This window comes from Diplotaxodon limnothrissa, linkage group LG23 (genome assembly GCF_057381915.1).
Source record: "Diplotaxodon limnothrissa isolate DT_005_m linkage group LG23, D_limnothrissa_male_GT1.1, whole genome shotgun sequence".
NCBI classification, from domain to species: domain Eukaryota; kingdom Metazoa; phylum Chordata; class Actinopteri; order Cichliformes; family Cichlidae; genus Diplotaxodon; species Diplotaxodon limnothrissa.
In genome coordinates, this window is record NC_140617.1 from 48,056,653 (window position 1) to 48,072,055 (window position 15,403).

A 15,403-nucleotide genomic window follows, 5' to 3' on the forward strand; every position below is an offset into this window, starting at 1 on the left:
GGTAAGCAGGGGAGATAGTGGCTCACAGCTGGTTTCCATTTCTTTTGCAATTTTCCAGTAGCTTCACAAACTGGTGAATGAACTCTTTTAAGTTTCAAATAAACGTGAAGTGAAAGTCCAACCGCTCAGTGTCCTCGTCAGCCAGGCTAGTTACCATGATTGCTGCAGAAGCACTAAACTACTGTGAACTGAATAAACTGAGTTTGCACTGCAAACTGTAATACGGCCAATTAAGTTTTTCATTCTACCAAACTGTATAGATTAGTGCAAGTTGTAGTTGAGGGGTCTCGTTTGAATGCAGCTGACCTGGGTCTGGACCCCCCAATGATTCAACGAGGGAGGGCATCTATTTTTTCACATGAGGCCAAGCAGCTGGGCAGCTTTTTTCCCTTTACAAATGAAATCATGCTGCTCTGTCTTTACTCTGGTTATCTTTCTGATACACTGCTCATGCTGGATATCTATACTAAAAAGGACTGGTTAATGTGTTAGCAAATAAAGGATGCCATATATTTTAATGTAAAGGAAAAACGATCGACCTACAGAGGGCTGAATTGAAAGACACCCCAAAAATCGAGTGAACGAACGATGCAACAGGCTCGTCCATTGTGCCGATATTTCAGTGCAGCCGTTCAGAATGTGGAAGAGTAGTCTGTAAGCCCCCCGTGTGCCACTATAATCAGAGAACAGACGGTGTCCTGGGTGATCTCCTCCCAGATCTGGTCCAAGGCGTTACTGATTTTCCTGCACGAATGAAACCGAAACATAGTGTCCCAGAGCTGTTCCACTGGATTTAGGACAGGCGAGGGGCAGTCAGTGGTGTGGACCCTTTCATCCTACAGGAAGTACCTGCACACTACATGAGGCCAGGCGTTGTTACGCACTGGGAACGAACCCAGGACCACCTGCACCAGGATAGGATCTGATAATGGGTCCGAGGTTTTCGATCCGATGCCTAAGGGCAGTCACGGTGCTGTAGAGGTTCATTGTCCCTCCATGGATCGGCCTCCGCAGACCATCACTGATCCACCACAAACCCAAGCATGAACGATGTTACGGGCAGCGTGATGTTCTCTGCAGAACAGTCATTTTGACTCATGTGACTTGAAATTATTATTTTGGGGAAAAATGCTAAAGCAAAGCATTTTCTGTGCCCCTCCCCCACTGTGCTCATGCAGACATTTAGTCACAGAGGACAGTTTTTCCTGTCCTCACTGGATTGTGGGATTGCTGGAGCTTTCTCTCTTTCTGATGTAAGGTACCTTCACATACCTGTTGGCTCCACGTACATTCTGCACGTCCCACGAGCAGATGCTCAGTGATTTACACCTGAAACCTGCTGCCTTCTTTAGGTCCTAAATGTGTCACCTTCTCATCGACCTGGACCTGAAGAGTGATGACTTTTCACTGATGTAGTCACCAAACACATCTCCTTTTCAAAGACGTGTCAATTTCATACAATAATGACTTTGTATTTAAGTTCAGGTCATGAGTCACTGCGAACAGTCCTTACAGCCCGGAGTCTTTGTGCTTTTAATGCCAAGTATGCTCAAGTTGTTTTCAGTTAGTCATGGTCTAACTAAGCTCACGATCAAGACTGAATCTGACTGAAGTACAAACTAAATCTACATCTCCATAAACTAATATTATATCCATGTAATACTCTCCAGTACTGGACTCTGGGCAAAGGCCATTAATATAGTCAGAACTTATTGCTTACATGTTAATTTAGTTTGCAGCTAACTGCTCCCACTAACCCACTGCTGAGGGACTAGAAGAAGTTAAATTAAACAATGACTCAATCAGGCAGCTGGTCAGTTGCATTTTAGTCAGTCGGGAGCTGTTGGCTTTCCTCTGGTGTGAGCCAAACGTTAAGCCAAGGCTAAGTATTTGATCTCTGCCAGGGTTCTGACACGTCTCACTGTTGCTTTAGGCTAACACAAACAAACCCTTCAGCCCAGCGCTTTCAGCCTGTTAGGCCCAGATCGGCACAGAAAACATCCAGCAGCTGATTAAAGCTGGTGGTAGGGTGCAGAAATAACATGGTTAAGCCTTTAGTGAGCTGATGGTTCCCAAGCCATGAGGTTATCTGTTAATTGTAACAACACCAGCCTTAGTCGTCAGTCTGTCACAGTCCGTCCGGAGAGGAGAGGAGGGGGAAGAATGGAATGTCAGTGTCAATGTTACAAATGTGTCTATTTAATCTATTAATGAAAGTTTCAAGAAATGACTTCTTCTACTCGTGTCCAGTCCCAGTTGATCAAAACGTTCATCACATGTCACACGTAACATGGTTACTATGCCAGAGGAGGGTCTTTCTTTGGGACGTTTGGCTTTTATTTCTCTGCAATGAGCTTGGGTGAAAGTCTTTAAGGCAGCACTATCCTTAGGAATATGTTGTTGTTCATTCTGAACATTTCTGTTAATACTTTTGTATGAAGTGGTCTGTACGTTGGAAACAGAAGGTCCTTGCAGTAAATGCTTAGCTTGGCATGGCTGAAGCTTTTCCCATGTGATATGCTGAAATCTGCTGGGCTCTGCCATTAATTCCCTGTAGCGTCTAACATTCATCTGCAAAGGACAAAATAATGACAACATATGGCAAACACTGGGGAAAAACAATGATATTTTATATTTTAAACCAGTTTCCCAGTAAAATGAGTTTTTCCCTGTCGAACTAAATGTTCTTGAGTACTCTGAAAACTCTCAGTGACATGAAAGGTTTAGCATTGTGTGTCCTTCTCATCTGCTAATTGTTCAACCATTTGGTTTGGGGACTGACTGTTCTGTTTCTTCCCCCTCTGCAGGTTAGCAGAAATGGAGAATCGTAATGGCTCTTATCTCACTGACAGTATCTCACCCAATGAGAGCATGTGAGAACCGCTTTTTGTCTGTGTCTTGTTCTGCCAAACCCTTCTCACTCACTTACTGCCTTGATGTCTGTGAACTGGCTCTGTCTTCTTTGTTTCCATTGGCTGGTTTTTGTATATGTCAGTGACTGTGCTGAGTTTCCTGGATCCAGGTGTTATTCTCGTGTGCATCATCACAGCCACACAAACGTAGCTGTAGTGCAGTTGGTGGGTTCGATGATCATGTTGTCCTGAGGGATATAATGTTTTTGTCTGTTATCATGATTCTTTCTCCTTCACAGTCCCGTCAGATTTCTTACCAAAAACAGCATCATCCCAACAACTTTCTAGACTTGAGTCTAAACAAATTTACTTATTTAAACAAAATAAACAGCAAGGCACAGAGAGAGGAGCAGACGGTCCGTCCACGTTGGCTGCCTTGCAGTCAAAATGAAGGCCTTGGCGTGCTTAATCATTACTCTTTTCCATTTCTGTTTACGTTTTATTAACTTACTGTTCTAGCAGTAAACTGTGCCCTACCTCCACAACCTCTACACAAGACATAAACATACCCACACTCTTAAATGTCCAAGTATGACAGGAGCATGTTTATGCATTAATACATCAGTAAAAGTTTGTATGTTTTCAAAGTCCTCACAGCAACGACAAAACTTGTAGTGGTTACTTTCTCTGCTCTGATTGGCAGGACTGAATATTCAAAAGTGGCTACATTTTAATGAGAAAGCTAAACGCAAAATCTTAAATGGTCAGTTGCCCCAATATGTGGTGACAGTAGCCACCTCAGGAAATATAGATCCAGCACATAGTGTTATAATATTCAGCCAAACAAGTCCTGAAAGAGGTCAATGGCACCAGGATGGCATCAGCTACAGCAGCGGTGCCTTTGTGTCACGGACAGTTTAATGTCAGAAGATATTTTCACGGCCTTTAAGGCGTGGCGCACGATCGCACCAAAATAAAACTATACGACCGAGACAGAAACTGGTATTTTGTAAATATAATAATAAACGTGAATTCACTGTGTAACTGTGTAACTTTATTAGCAGCGTCCTCTAGAAATGCACCAACAACACTGAGAGTAACATCCTCCTCTCTGCCCCTTAATGCTCTGTGGTCGCTATGGTAACATGTAAAAATGTCTTTCAAAATAAGATGCACAAACTACAACACGGGAAAAGACCCGGGGGAACCGAGTTAACGATTAAAACCCTGAAAACGATAAATTTCACACCCGAGCCTCGACTCTCACAGCCTGGTACCAAACGACTAGCAGACCGTGGCCCGGGGGTCGGGGACCGCTGGGCTACAGGTTCCTCTTTCTTCCAAATACAAACACACGTACAGTGAAATCAAAGAGGCAGGGTCATAATGAAGACTTATAAAGCACTTTTCTACTTGATCTGAGAACTCAAAGTGCTTTACACAACTTGTACATTCACACAAGCACTTTTTGCTGTGCTATTCAATTACACAACCACAGGGGCTCATGAGGCTATGTTTAAGTTTGGAGGTAGCAAAAGGGTGAGAAACAACAGATAAATGATGTTGTGTTGATTGTGGTTATTATTTCTGAATAACTGATACTGCTATAACTATATTGACACAGAGGCACAGTATTAAACACCCTCACACCTGTTTAGCATAAAGCTTAGAATCAGATCACAGATCACCTGTAGCATTAAAGCTGGTGTGTGTGTGTGTGGGGGGGGGAACCAGCCATTTTTAAAGGTAACTAAGCAGAGGTGGGAAGTTACAAAGTACAAATATTTTGTTACTGTATTTGAATAGAATTTTCAGATTTCTGTACTTTTCTTGAGTATTTATTTTTCTGACAGCTTTTGGCTTTTACTCCCCACATTTGCATTTTTACTTTTGGTTCAGTGGCATCAGTTAGTGTTTATACTCGGGGGGTTAAAGAGGGGCGGAACGAATGCTGCACTCGAGCATAAAGGCAGTAAAGTCTGTTAAACCTTTAGATCATTTCTATTAGTTTAACAGACATCAGGAAATAAAGAGTTTGGCACAGAGTGTGTTGCTAGCTAGAAGTCCAGATTTCCAGGGAGAATAAAGAAAAGGATGTGAGATGATTTCACTTGGAGATGAAGATGTATGGAAGACAGGACAGGCAGAAGAAGAGAAGTTAGGTGGTTTTACCTGGTACCAGATTTAAAGCTAAGGACTACTCAGTATAGGATAACTTATTGTTCCTTTTGTGCGTCTTTACCTTACCTGTTGTAACAATAATGGAACAATAGTCTTGTTCTAGTAGTGTTCTTACCTTTGAAAGTGGGCTTTAACCACTTTCAAAAAAAAAGTTGCAGCCCTGTTAGTTCCTTGACAAACACCAACATTTAAAAGTAGTCCAGCACACATGGAAATTGAACTAAGGCTAAGTTCAAAAACGGCTTCGGGCTTCACATCCACATAAAGAGCAATATGGAGTTTGGTTGATGAGGTGTGGTCCATGAATAAAAAGTTTAAAGACAGCTGAGAGTCCACTTTACCCGAAGTGGATTTCACTTTCAAATCAGCAGTCATGTTGAAGGTGAAGCACATATCCCATAATATTCATGGTAGCAGTGCAGTGAGCGCCATAGCTAAAAACCTGACCTATTTAAATGCTCCTGAATCTTCAGGCCACAGAACTCATTGCTCAGAGCTGGCAGCGTGTGACCAGTCCAGTGTTCCTGACAGGAGATCGCTCTGGCCCTCTCTCTGTCTCCATGCGCTTCATGTTTCTTTCTTTTGTGGTGCTGTTGTGTTTAGCTGCTGCTCTTTCATTCAATTGCTTTTCTTTTTCCTTCATTTTCCGTGCGTGTGTGTGTCTGTGTGTACGTGCACTGGCATCTCTGTTGCTATGTGTGTGCATCATTGGTGGGTATGTTTGACGTGTGTGTGTCTGCAGCGATGACGAGCACATGTTGATCCAGCACTACTGCCAGTCTCTGAACCAAGGCTCTCCTCTCAGCCAGCCCCGCAGCCCCGCCCAGATCCTCATCTCCATGGAGACAGAGGAGAAGGGAGAGCTGGAGAGGGTCCTTAATGACCTGGAGCAGGAGAACAGGTCAGTGGATCCTGTTACTGTGCCTCACACTCCAGTCTACACAACTCAGCTTTGAATCTGAAAGCGGTCACATGACACATTTAACGGACTTTAGATTTGACCACAAGGGTTGACTAGAAAATCCAGATCTAGTCAGGGGACAAAACAACAAGTAACTGTCCCTGACGAGCATTAAGAACTGTTTCTTGGGTTTTTTCTTTTTGCTTTGCTCCAAAACTTAACCTTTGCTGCCTGAATCATCATCCTGTCTCTTTAACTTTATTTAAACTGAACTAACGCGCCATAAGTCATACGTAATGTAAATATGACCAATTATACAATGATGGCACAACTTTAAATCATTCATGAACACTAAGAAATGATTCAAGTCTTCTGTCGGTTGAAAGGACAGTCTGTAAAATGCGATGCCCACATCATACTCATTTATTCCTTTTCCACAGCAGACACAAGTGTGGCTTCATTTATAATAAGATTGTGATACATCTTATTTTTATTAAAATAAAAATAAGAAGTCTTGTTCTTTTGCTTCTGCCTTCACCTCGCTAGCTTTAACAAATCGTTCCCATAGCTTCATGGTATGGCTCATCAACTCATCCTCTGTACCTACTATAGCTCTGCACATCACCCTTGTTCTTGAAATTGCTTCCTTTTCCATTGCTCAGGCTTCGTCTTACTCTTCAGGATTGTGTTAAATAATCTGGTTGAAAGGTTCACTGCCCTCATTCGAATCCATCTGTTCCTGGCCCACTACCAGAGCTTGTAGTAGGAAGTGACCTCATTTCTGTTCATCTGTGCAGGAAACTGCAAGCAGAGTACGACCGTCTGAAGAAGACACACGACAGAAAGGGTCTTTCCCCACTGCCATCGCCCCCGGAGATGCTACCAGTGTCACCACAGTGCACACGTGATGCTGAGCTTATCGCTGAGGCTAAGTTGCTACGGCAACATAAAGGCCGTCTAGAGGCCCGGATGCAGATACTGGAGGACCACAACAAACAGCTGGAGTCCCAGCTTCACAGACTGAGACAGCTCCTGGAGCAGGTATGCACACACTCCAGTTCACGCATCCTGATTTTACTTTAACCACACTCCAAGTTCCACATTTCTGTGTTACCATTCTCTACCCAGTGGTGTTGGGTTCTGGGTCGGCCCAAGTTTACGTTCCAGTGGATAAAAAGGAAGTCAAGGAAATGGTCGAGTGTGTAGGACGAGTATGGAAATAATGCTCTGCATCTGGCTGTGATGCAGGGTTGCCTTCACAATGTCAGAGTCCTTCTCACAGAGTCCAACATTGATGCTGAGACTGTCGAACTCGGCAGTCAGTCACCACCGCATTATGTGCCATAAAGGCAAAGAAAATGCTGCTGCCATTTTTGAGTTGTTCCTCCAGCGTAGGGCTGGGCCATATTATACCGTTCACGGTAATACCGGTATAATGTTAGGCAACGATAGGAAAATGAAATATCGCGATAGAATGGGAGTAAAACGCGCATGCGCAGTGCCTTTGTTTTCATACGCACATGGCCGATTGTTGAGTGAAACAGATGAACCAGAATTGGTTTGTAAAAATGGTGCAACTTCAGTGATGTGGAACTGGTTTGGTGTTTGTCCGTCAGATACACGACAAAGCACATTTTTTTGCAGAACATGCAAGCGGCCGTCGTTATTGTCGTATTTGTCGGACTAAGATGCCCTTAAAGCTGGGAGTAATCTGGGTCCTAAACTCCGTATGCTTCAGGTCAAACGAACACTGCAGCATCACTAAGAGTTAAAAACTGTCTAAATTCTTTCATCTTTAATAAAACGATCAGCATTGCTGCTTTACCAGGTGTAACTATGAAGTTTAACTTCCAGGCATCCATGAAAACAAAATGTATTACATTTAACGGAGTTAGAAGCTAGCAGGAAGCTAGCGGAAGTTAGCTCGCTAGTTTCGCTAGTTACCTCAGCATGATATAGCATGTTCTGACTGAGAGATTTCTGAAAAAAATCAAACGTACAGCTCTGCTATCACTTCCAACATAAATGAAGACAGAAAACTAAACAGCAGTGACGTTTGTAGGGTTACTGAAGTTGGGCTAGCTGGTATATAATGATGTGCTACGTGATCGCTAGCGACACAGCTATGTTAGCATAACATAAACAGTGAAGCTGGAGGACGAACACTAACACTTTTCCACTTATAAAAGTTAACGTGAAGGTTCCTCATGGTTAGAAACAAATGCAATCGCATGGCAGGATGCTGTAAACGGACCAAACTTCAGTCAGGAGAACAACTGAGATAATCCATCCACAATACGAGGTTAGTCATTAGTATACTGCAACAACATGGGAATAGAGCCGCTGCAGAGAATTCAACATTAATGAATCAATGGTACAGAAGTGGAGGAAGCAAGAAGAAGGAGTTTAATAAAGTTTGATTTATCTGACTGCTTTGTTTCGCTTAATGTGCCTTATAATCCCGTGCACCTTATGGTCCGAAAAATACGTACTGCACACTGCAGTTTAATGTTGCAAAGCACCTCTTTTTAACTTCAGTGGATATTATACATGGTTATGCTCAGGATATGTCAGCCCATTTCTACTGGAAATGCCTTTTGGTTAAACTTTCAGCAAGGAATTTGCATTTGCACTGTTACATTTTTATAAAGCTTTAATGTACATAAAAACCAGCTTCTTGTTTAAGTGAAAATAAATGGAAGGTTGTCTTTTTGCGCTAGTAATGTTGTGGAGTTGTATTTTGTCTCGCATCAATTATATCGTCAGTTATATCGTTATCGCAAATTTTCAAATATATATCGTGATAAATATTTTTGGCCATATCGCCCTGCTCTACTCCAGCGTATGCCTGAATATCCTCTGGACAAAGCTGACAGCAGAGGGAACACAGTTCTACTCCTGGCCTATGTGAAGGCAAACGCAAGCCTGTGCTGTTGTGAGGGGCGGGGCTCACCTGGGAGTAATCAGGGTATCATATTTCAGCCACCAGGTTGCATCCAAGCAGTTGCCTTCTAGTTATGCTTTGCAAAGAGAGCCCATAAAAACATCGCTGCCGCCACTGTGGGCGTCTACTGTGCCACAAGTGCTCATCAAGTTTGATCTGAACAAGCCGGTGAGAGTGTGCGACATCTGCGTGTGTCAGAACGCTGTGGTATGGATGTCTTTCGACCTCTGGCAATTATTCAAGCACGCCAGGCGAAGGGACATCAGTAGCAGGACATGTTAGCAAGAGAATCGCAGACATTTACAGACCATTATCTCTATACTGTTCCAGTTTCTGAAAACTATTAATCTTTGTGTTTGTGTTTTTTGGAATGGTGTCTGTCATCCAAACGGTTCAGTTTCGGTCTGACCAGACTGTGTTCTCGCAGTATTTCACAGGCTTGTCTAAATGTTGTTTAGCAAACATGGACTCCTGCATTTTAGACATTCATCCAGCTGATGGCTTTCTGGGGGCAAATGAATAAAATAAATTAAAATCAATCATTCTGAGACCCAAACTCTTTACCTGAGGGGATACTGTACAGTTTTTGACTTTGGATCTCTTATCTTGTATATCGTATTGTCTACTTGCTGTTTATTGAGGTTTTCTTGCTAATAGTTTGACTGATTTATGGCCTGATTCATAAACATTTTGTTTTGTGAATACCATCGTTTTACCATTTCCTGTGAGTATAGTGTATTTATGTTTTGTAATCAGGGTTTGGTTCTTTCCCTCCTTGCGCTGCGTTTTAAGCTCTATTAATCTTGATTGTTCTGCCTTCCTTTTATATGCGTTTTTTTTTTGTTTGGGTTCTCACCAGTTTGAACAATGCTTGAAAGAGGAGCATGATCAGATAAATCAATAGAACCAGTGAAACCACTGGATATTCTGTGGCGCTCTCCTTTTAGCACAAAGAAATAGGGTTAGGGGTTAGGGATAGGGTTGCCAAGTCCAAGAAGACCATTAAAAGGATCGATCCTTTCAGTAAATTTAAAGTTTCCAGCACGGTGGCACGGTGGTTAGCACTGTTGCCTCACAGCAAGAAGGTCCTGAGTTCAGTTCCACCATCAGGCCGGGGTCTTTCTGTGTGGAGTTTGCATGTTCTCCCCGTGTTTGCGTGGGTTCCCTCTGGGTACTCCAGCTTCCTCCCACCGTCCAAAGACATGCAGCTTGTGGGGATAGGTTAATTGAGTAATCCAAATTGTCCATGGAGGAATGAATGTGAGCATGAATGGTTGTCTGTCCCTGTGTGTTGGCCCTGCGACAGACTGGCGACCAGTCCAGGGTGTACCCCGCCTCTCGCCCTATGACCGCTGGGATAGGCTCCAGCACCCCCCGCGACCCTGAAAAGGAGAAGCGGAAGCAAATGGATGGATGAAAATTTATTGTTGTTTTGAATTTTCAAATCCATATAAATTGGACTATGTTCAGAGACATCTAATGTCCTAATTCTTCATGAGCTTGTATCTCTATACTGCATAATATCCTTATTAAACATAAAAAGTCTTAAGTAGGATGAGTGAGATGTTGAGACAAAAGGACAATCTCTAACTTTTGGATGTCTGCTAATTTTTTCCATACAGTGAGCTCCTGTTTTTTAATTCAATTCTGAAAGCGCTTTCTGTCTCACATTCACACAGTATCTTGCCCAAGGATATTTGGCATATCTCTATATTTCCAAGTGGAAATGCAAATCTTCTTGATTCCATACTCTAACACGGCAAAAATGAGCAGCGAAAAAGCCAAAAAACACAAACCCAATCTGCAGGTTCACAGTTTGGGGAGCGGATAATCCTTCTGGCATCTCTGCTGGAATATTTTAACTGAACATCTTATGCCTGATCTTTTCATCTCGCAGTAGATGAAGGGAAAAAACTTTTTTCTTCTTCACCTAACTTTTATATCTGGTCTTTCTACCCTCCCTCTGTTTCTGGGCGTCACATCTTCTGAGAGGCATCTGGCCACACCCACTGAGACATCCAATCACGTTGTTGCGCTGAATTGCAAAGACACGAAGTTGAACGCAATAGATGTTAACCCATCTGTTCCCTTCTGGTCAGCTGACTTAGTCTCCAGCTTTCCTTTGAAGTTCAGTAAACTCTGGTGTGGTTTCTTCTTTTCTCTGCTTCTGAAGCTCACTCTTCTCCTTGGTCCACTCTTCTTCCACTCTGTTTTTATTTCTTCTTTACTTGCTTGGATCTAATCACCATTTTCTTGATGGAAACCCTCAGCAGGTGAAGGTGTTTCTGAATATTTCTTATTGTTTGTATTTGGAAAAACTAAGGCCCACACATGTATGCTAGCCTATTGTTAGTCCTTGTTAGGTAGTATTCCCTAAGATGTTTAGGAATACTACCTAACAAGGTAAAAGACAGTTAAACTTTACTGGATTTGATCAAGTGAGTTTAGACTATTCTTCAATATCTACTGATGATAAAATGCTCTTAAGCTGGGCGTCAATTCCAAGTAGCACAAGATACTGATGGTCTCTGATTTTCATCAGTGAGCAAAGAGCTGAGAATAAGCAGGGTGCACGCGTCTCTGCTCTGTCGTATTACTGCCAGTTTCTTGTTTTGTTTGTGTTGTACTCGACATATTGGGTTTTTTTTTATCTTTATCTCTTTATAGAAAAAAACCTACGTTACCTCAACTTGCACGTTATTTTATACTGTAAATGTATCTGTATTTATGACTGACTCTAAGCTCTGCACAACAGTGTACAAACAGCAAATAAAAGATGCTGTCCTTATGTCATGTGTGCCTCAGACGGATTCCAAGGTAAACGGCACAGCTCTGTCCTCGCCATCCACCTCCTCTCAGCGTTCCGACTCCTCTCTCCCTCTGCTGCGTGTGGCTGCCAGCCAAACTACTGATACAATGGGTAAAAACACCCACACATCCATTTATATTCTTTAATTTACATCCACCCTTTGTGACGCATAGACGATATAAATAGATTTCTAGTACCTGTAGATGTACCTTGGACATCGGTTTACATGAGACAACACACACGCTAAAGACTTGCATGTGTGTTTCATGCTGTGTGTGTGCGTACGTGTGTTCGGGTCAGTACTCGTCCAACTATCCTTAAACGCTTTGTTTCTTTTCTGTTTCAGGTGATGATGAGCTGTCCAGCCCATCCCAAGATGCAGCTGGGCTGGAGGAAGTGATGGAACAGCTCAACAACTCTTTCCCTCAAAGTCAGGGTATGAAATAATTCACCTCTTCTGCAGCAAGATGCCTCCTTTTACTGAAACTAAACTGAGCATCTCATTTATATGAATAACTATGCTGTGATTGATGTAGTGCTCAGGTTATGGGTTTCAAACACTCTTCTGCTTTGTTGAAGAGTTCCTTTCAATTACATACTTATATCAAACTTTATCATAGCTGTAATTCATCATTTCAGTGTCACCTTCAAGCGTCTTTCTTCCTCTCTGTTACCAACACAAGATGATTTTACCTTCTTTCTTGTCTTTTCTTTCTTTCCTCCTTTTTACATGAGCTAGAAGGGAGAAAGGCACACCCATGAGAGGTTAGTGGCTTACCTTCCTCTTTCCTTCCCCACTCTACTGTTGCACGCTTCTGTTACTGCTGTATCAGTACCATGTTTGCAACACTTTTTGCCCTAAAAAATTATGGTTTAAATATCATCTGGAACAGAGCCGAGCTCTTAATAGAAGTCTAACAGCTGAAGAAATTATTCGGAAATTTGGGCATATTATGGCAGAGTGGAGATGACATGGTGCAGTGATGCTGTGGGAAAATGTAAATATCTATCCTCTTTTGCTTTTGCTTTCATTTCCTTCCCCCCTTTTCTGTCGCACCACAGCAGTGCTGGACTGGTAATCTGGCATACTGGGCCACTGGCCCTACAAGCACTGACAATGAAAATGAACTAATGAGTACAACCAGCCCTTTCTCTACCTTCGCTGTGCACTCACGCGCCTTGTAGAACAGAGAAAAAGAAAACTGCAGCAAAATGTCGAATTAACCAACATCTTAGCTGTCAGGGCTGCTGATGCACCGCCAACAGGAAGCTACTGTTGCTTAGGCTCTGGGGTTCAACTTCTGACCAGTATGTAGTCAGGGTCTGTATTTTCTGCACTATAAGGTGCACTTAAAATCCTTTCATTTTCTCAAAAATCAGCAGTGCTCCTTATGTATGAATTCTGGTTGTGCTTACTGACCTGGAACCGATTTTATGTGCACGGCACTCAGAAATCTGTCAAAATGTTTTAGTACGACTTTGCTAAGCTACGAAGCCGCACCGCTGGATGGATTGTTGGAGCATTACGGCTACCGTAGTCAAGAGCCTCACGGAGGAATCTGGGTCCTAAACTCCGTCTGTTTCATGTCCCAAAGCCAAACGAACACTCGGCATCACTGAGAGTTACAAAACTGTCTAAATTCTTTCATCTTTAATAAAATGATCAGCGTTGCTGCTTTACCAGGTGTAACAATTAAGTTGTACATGCAGGCATCCATGAAAACAGAGTTTATTAAATTTAACGGAGTTACCAGTTAGCAGGAAGTTAGCTCGCTAGTTTCCACCTAAACATGATATAGCATGTTCTGACTGAGAGATTTCTGAACAATTAAAACGTACAGCTCTGCTATCACTTCCAACATAAATGAAGACAGAAAACTAAACAGCAGTGACGTTTGTAGGGTTACTGAAGTTGGGCTAGCTGGTATATAATGATGTGCTACGTGATCGTAGCGACACAGCTATGTTAGCATAGCATAAACACAGCGAAGCTGGAGGATGAACGCTAACTTTTTTCCACTCGATAAAAGTTAACGTGAGGGTTCCCGATGGTTAGAGACAAATGCAATCGCATGGCAGGATGCTGTAAACGGACCAAACGTCAGTCAGGAGAATAACTGAGATAATCCATCCACAATAGAAGGTTAGTCATTAATATACTGCAACAACATGGGAATAGAGCAGCTGCCAGAGAATTTAACATTAATGAATCAATGGTACAGAAGTGGAGGAAGCAAGAAGAATGAGTCGAGTAAAGTTTGACTTATCTGACTGTTTTGTTTCGCTAATGCGCCTGATAATCCGGTGAGCCTTATTTATGTGAACAGACCCGTTCATCGACAGTGCGCCTTATGGTCCGAAAAATACCGTGTCAGGTGTGACAGAACCAGGACACACTGGCTACTGGAACAAGAAGGCACGAGTAGACAAGGAATGTCTTCTGTCTTTCTCCCCTCACCCCAACCGGTTGCGGCAGATGGCCCCGCCCCTCCCTGAGCCTGTTCCTGCTGGAGGGAGTTTTTCCTTCTCTCTGTCACCAGAGTGCTTAAGGGGGTCATGATTGTTGGGTCCATATGTATTGTTGTAGGGTCTACCTTACAATATAAAGCGCCTTGAGGCGACTGTTGTTGTGAATTGGCGCTGTACATAAAATGTAATTGAACTGAATGAGAATATGGGGCTTTTTGAATGCTACTAACAAGTAATTCCAGCGACAGAGATACATGAAGAGGATATGGGATCTATGGAGTCTTGGAAATCCAACATTTACACTTCTGGTGAAACAACTAGTAGCTTTGTTCCAACATCTGGAAGAAGTAACTACTATCACAACTAGAGATCGACGAGGTACAAAACAAATGCTACAGCAAGGTGGAGCCAGGACATTAGGTCATTGGTGAGATGTCATTATCCCCACCCTCCATGATTGGGTACCAAGCACCACAACTGATGTGTTAATAGCACTGAGTGTGAGCTGTGACTGTTAATCATAAGCATAGAAAAAAAAAAGTGCTTTTTTGAATGAGACATGAGCATAAAACCCTCTTAAGTTCTGCGCGAGAGTAGAAAATGTACTAATCATGGCAGCACAGGAACACGTGCCAAGTGCAAGTGGCTGTCCCAGTGCGTGTCCCAGTCCAGCCTGCACCATGGCGCCTGTTTTCACGATAGGCAGTGGAATTAGTGCTCCAATGTAAAGTCGGTGCTATGTGTTTACGTAATGGCTGCATATACAAGATGACACTGTGACTGTTACTGCTTTGTTGCAGCCTTTTAGCAGCTTCAGTTTGTTAATTGATTTGTTTAAGAACTGAAACTTGTGGGTTTAGAATCTGATTGAGTTTCCAGTGTGGTGGCCTCAGTGCCTCTGTGGAGGTCATGGGAGCTTTAAAAATGTGCTGTATCGCTTATCAGTTAGTTTGTTTTCAAACATGCACATGTTCAGATGTGTTTTTCAGACACATGCCTCTCCATTTTCAGATGAGATCATTAAAGTTGGTGCATTGAGCTGTATATTTAGTACACTTAATAAACGGGTTCAAAAATTTGTACGATTTAATTCATCCTTTTTTTTCGACCTCTCGTAACCTCATAAATTCAGGAGCTAGCAACATAAATGTTCCACATTTTGTCAGGTTACAGCCTTGTTCCAAAATGGATTAAATTCATTTTTCATCTCAAAATTCACACACAATAGCCCATAATGACAAGGTGAA

The 15,403-nt window shown here is 42.6% G+C and overlaps 1 protein-coding gene across 4 annotated transcripts in view; it reads left to right on the plus strand.

Annotated features, from left to right (window-relative positions):
- The window catches only part of dmd (dystrophin), a 305,560-nt gene that overhangs the window by 289,146 nt on the left and 1,011 nt on the right, over positions 1 to 15,403 (plus strand). For 2 of the 4 annotated variants that reach the window (XM_085348556.1, XM_085348559.1), the window contains 6 exons: positions 2,808 to 2,873; positions 5,776 to 5,934; positions 6,732 to 6,975; positions 11,684 to 11,798; positions 12,034 to 12,123; positions 12,427 to 12,452. In XM_085348556.1, the coding sequence (XP_085204682.1) occupies positions 2,808 to 2,873; positions 5,776 to 5,934; positions 6,732 to 6,975; positions 11,684 to 11,798; positions 12,034 to 12,123; positions 12,427 to 12,449 (697 nt within the window). In that variant the 3' untranslated portion in view covers positions 12,450 to 12,452. The remainder of the gene's footprint in view (positions 1 to 2,807; positions 2,874 to 5,775; positions 5,935 to 6,731; positions 6,976 to 11,683; positions 11,799 to 12,033; positions 12,124 to 12,426; positions 12,453 to 15,403) is intronic. The other 2 variants (XM_085348560.1, XM_085348558.1) reach the window with 2 other exon arrangements.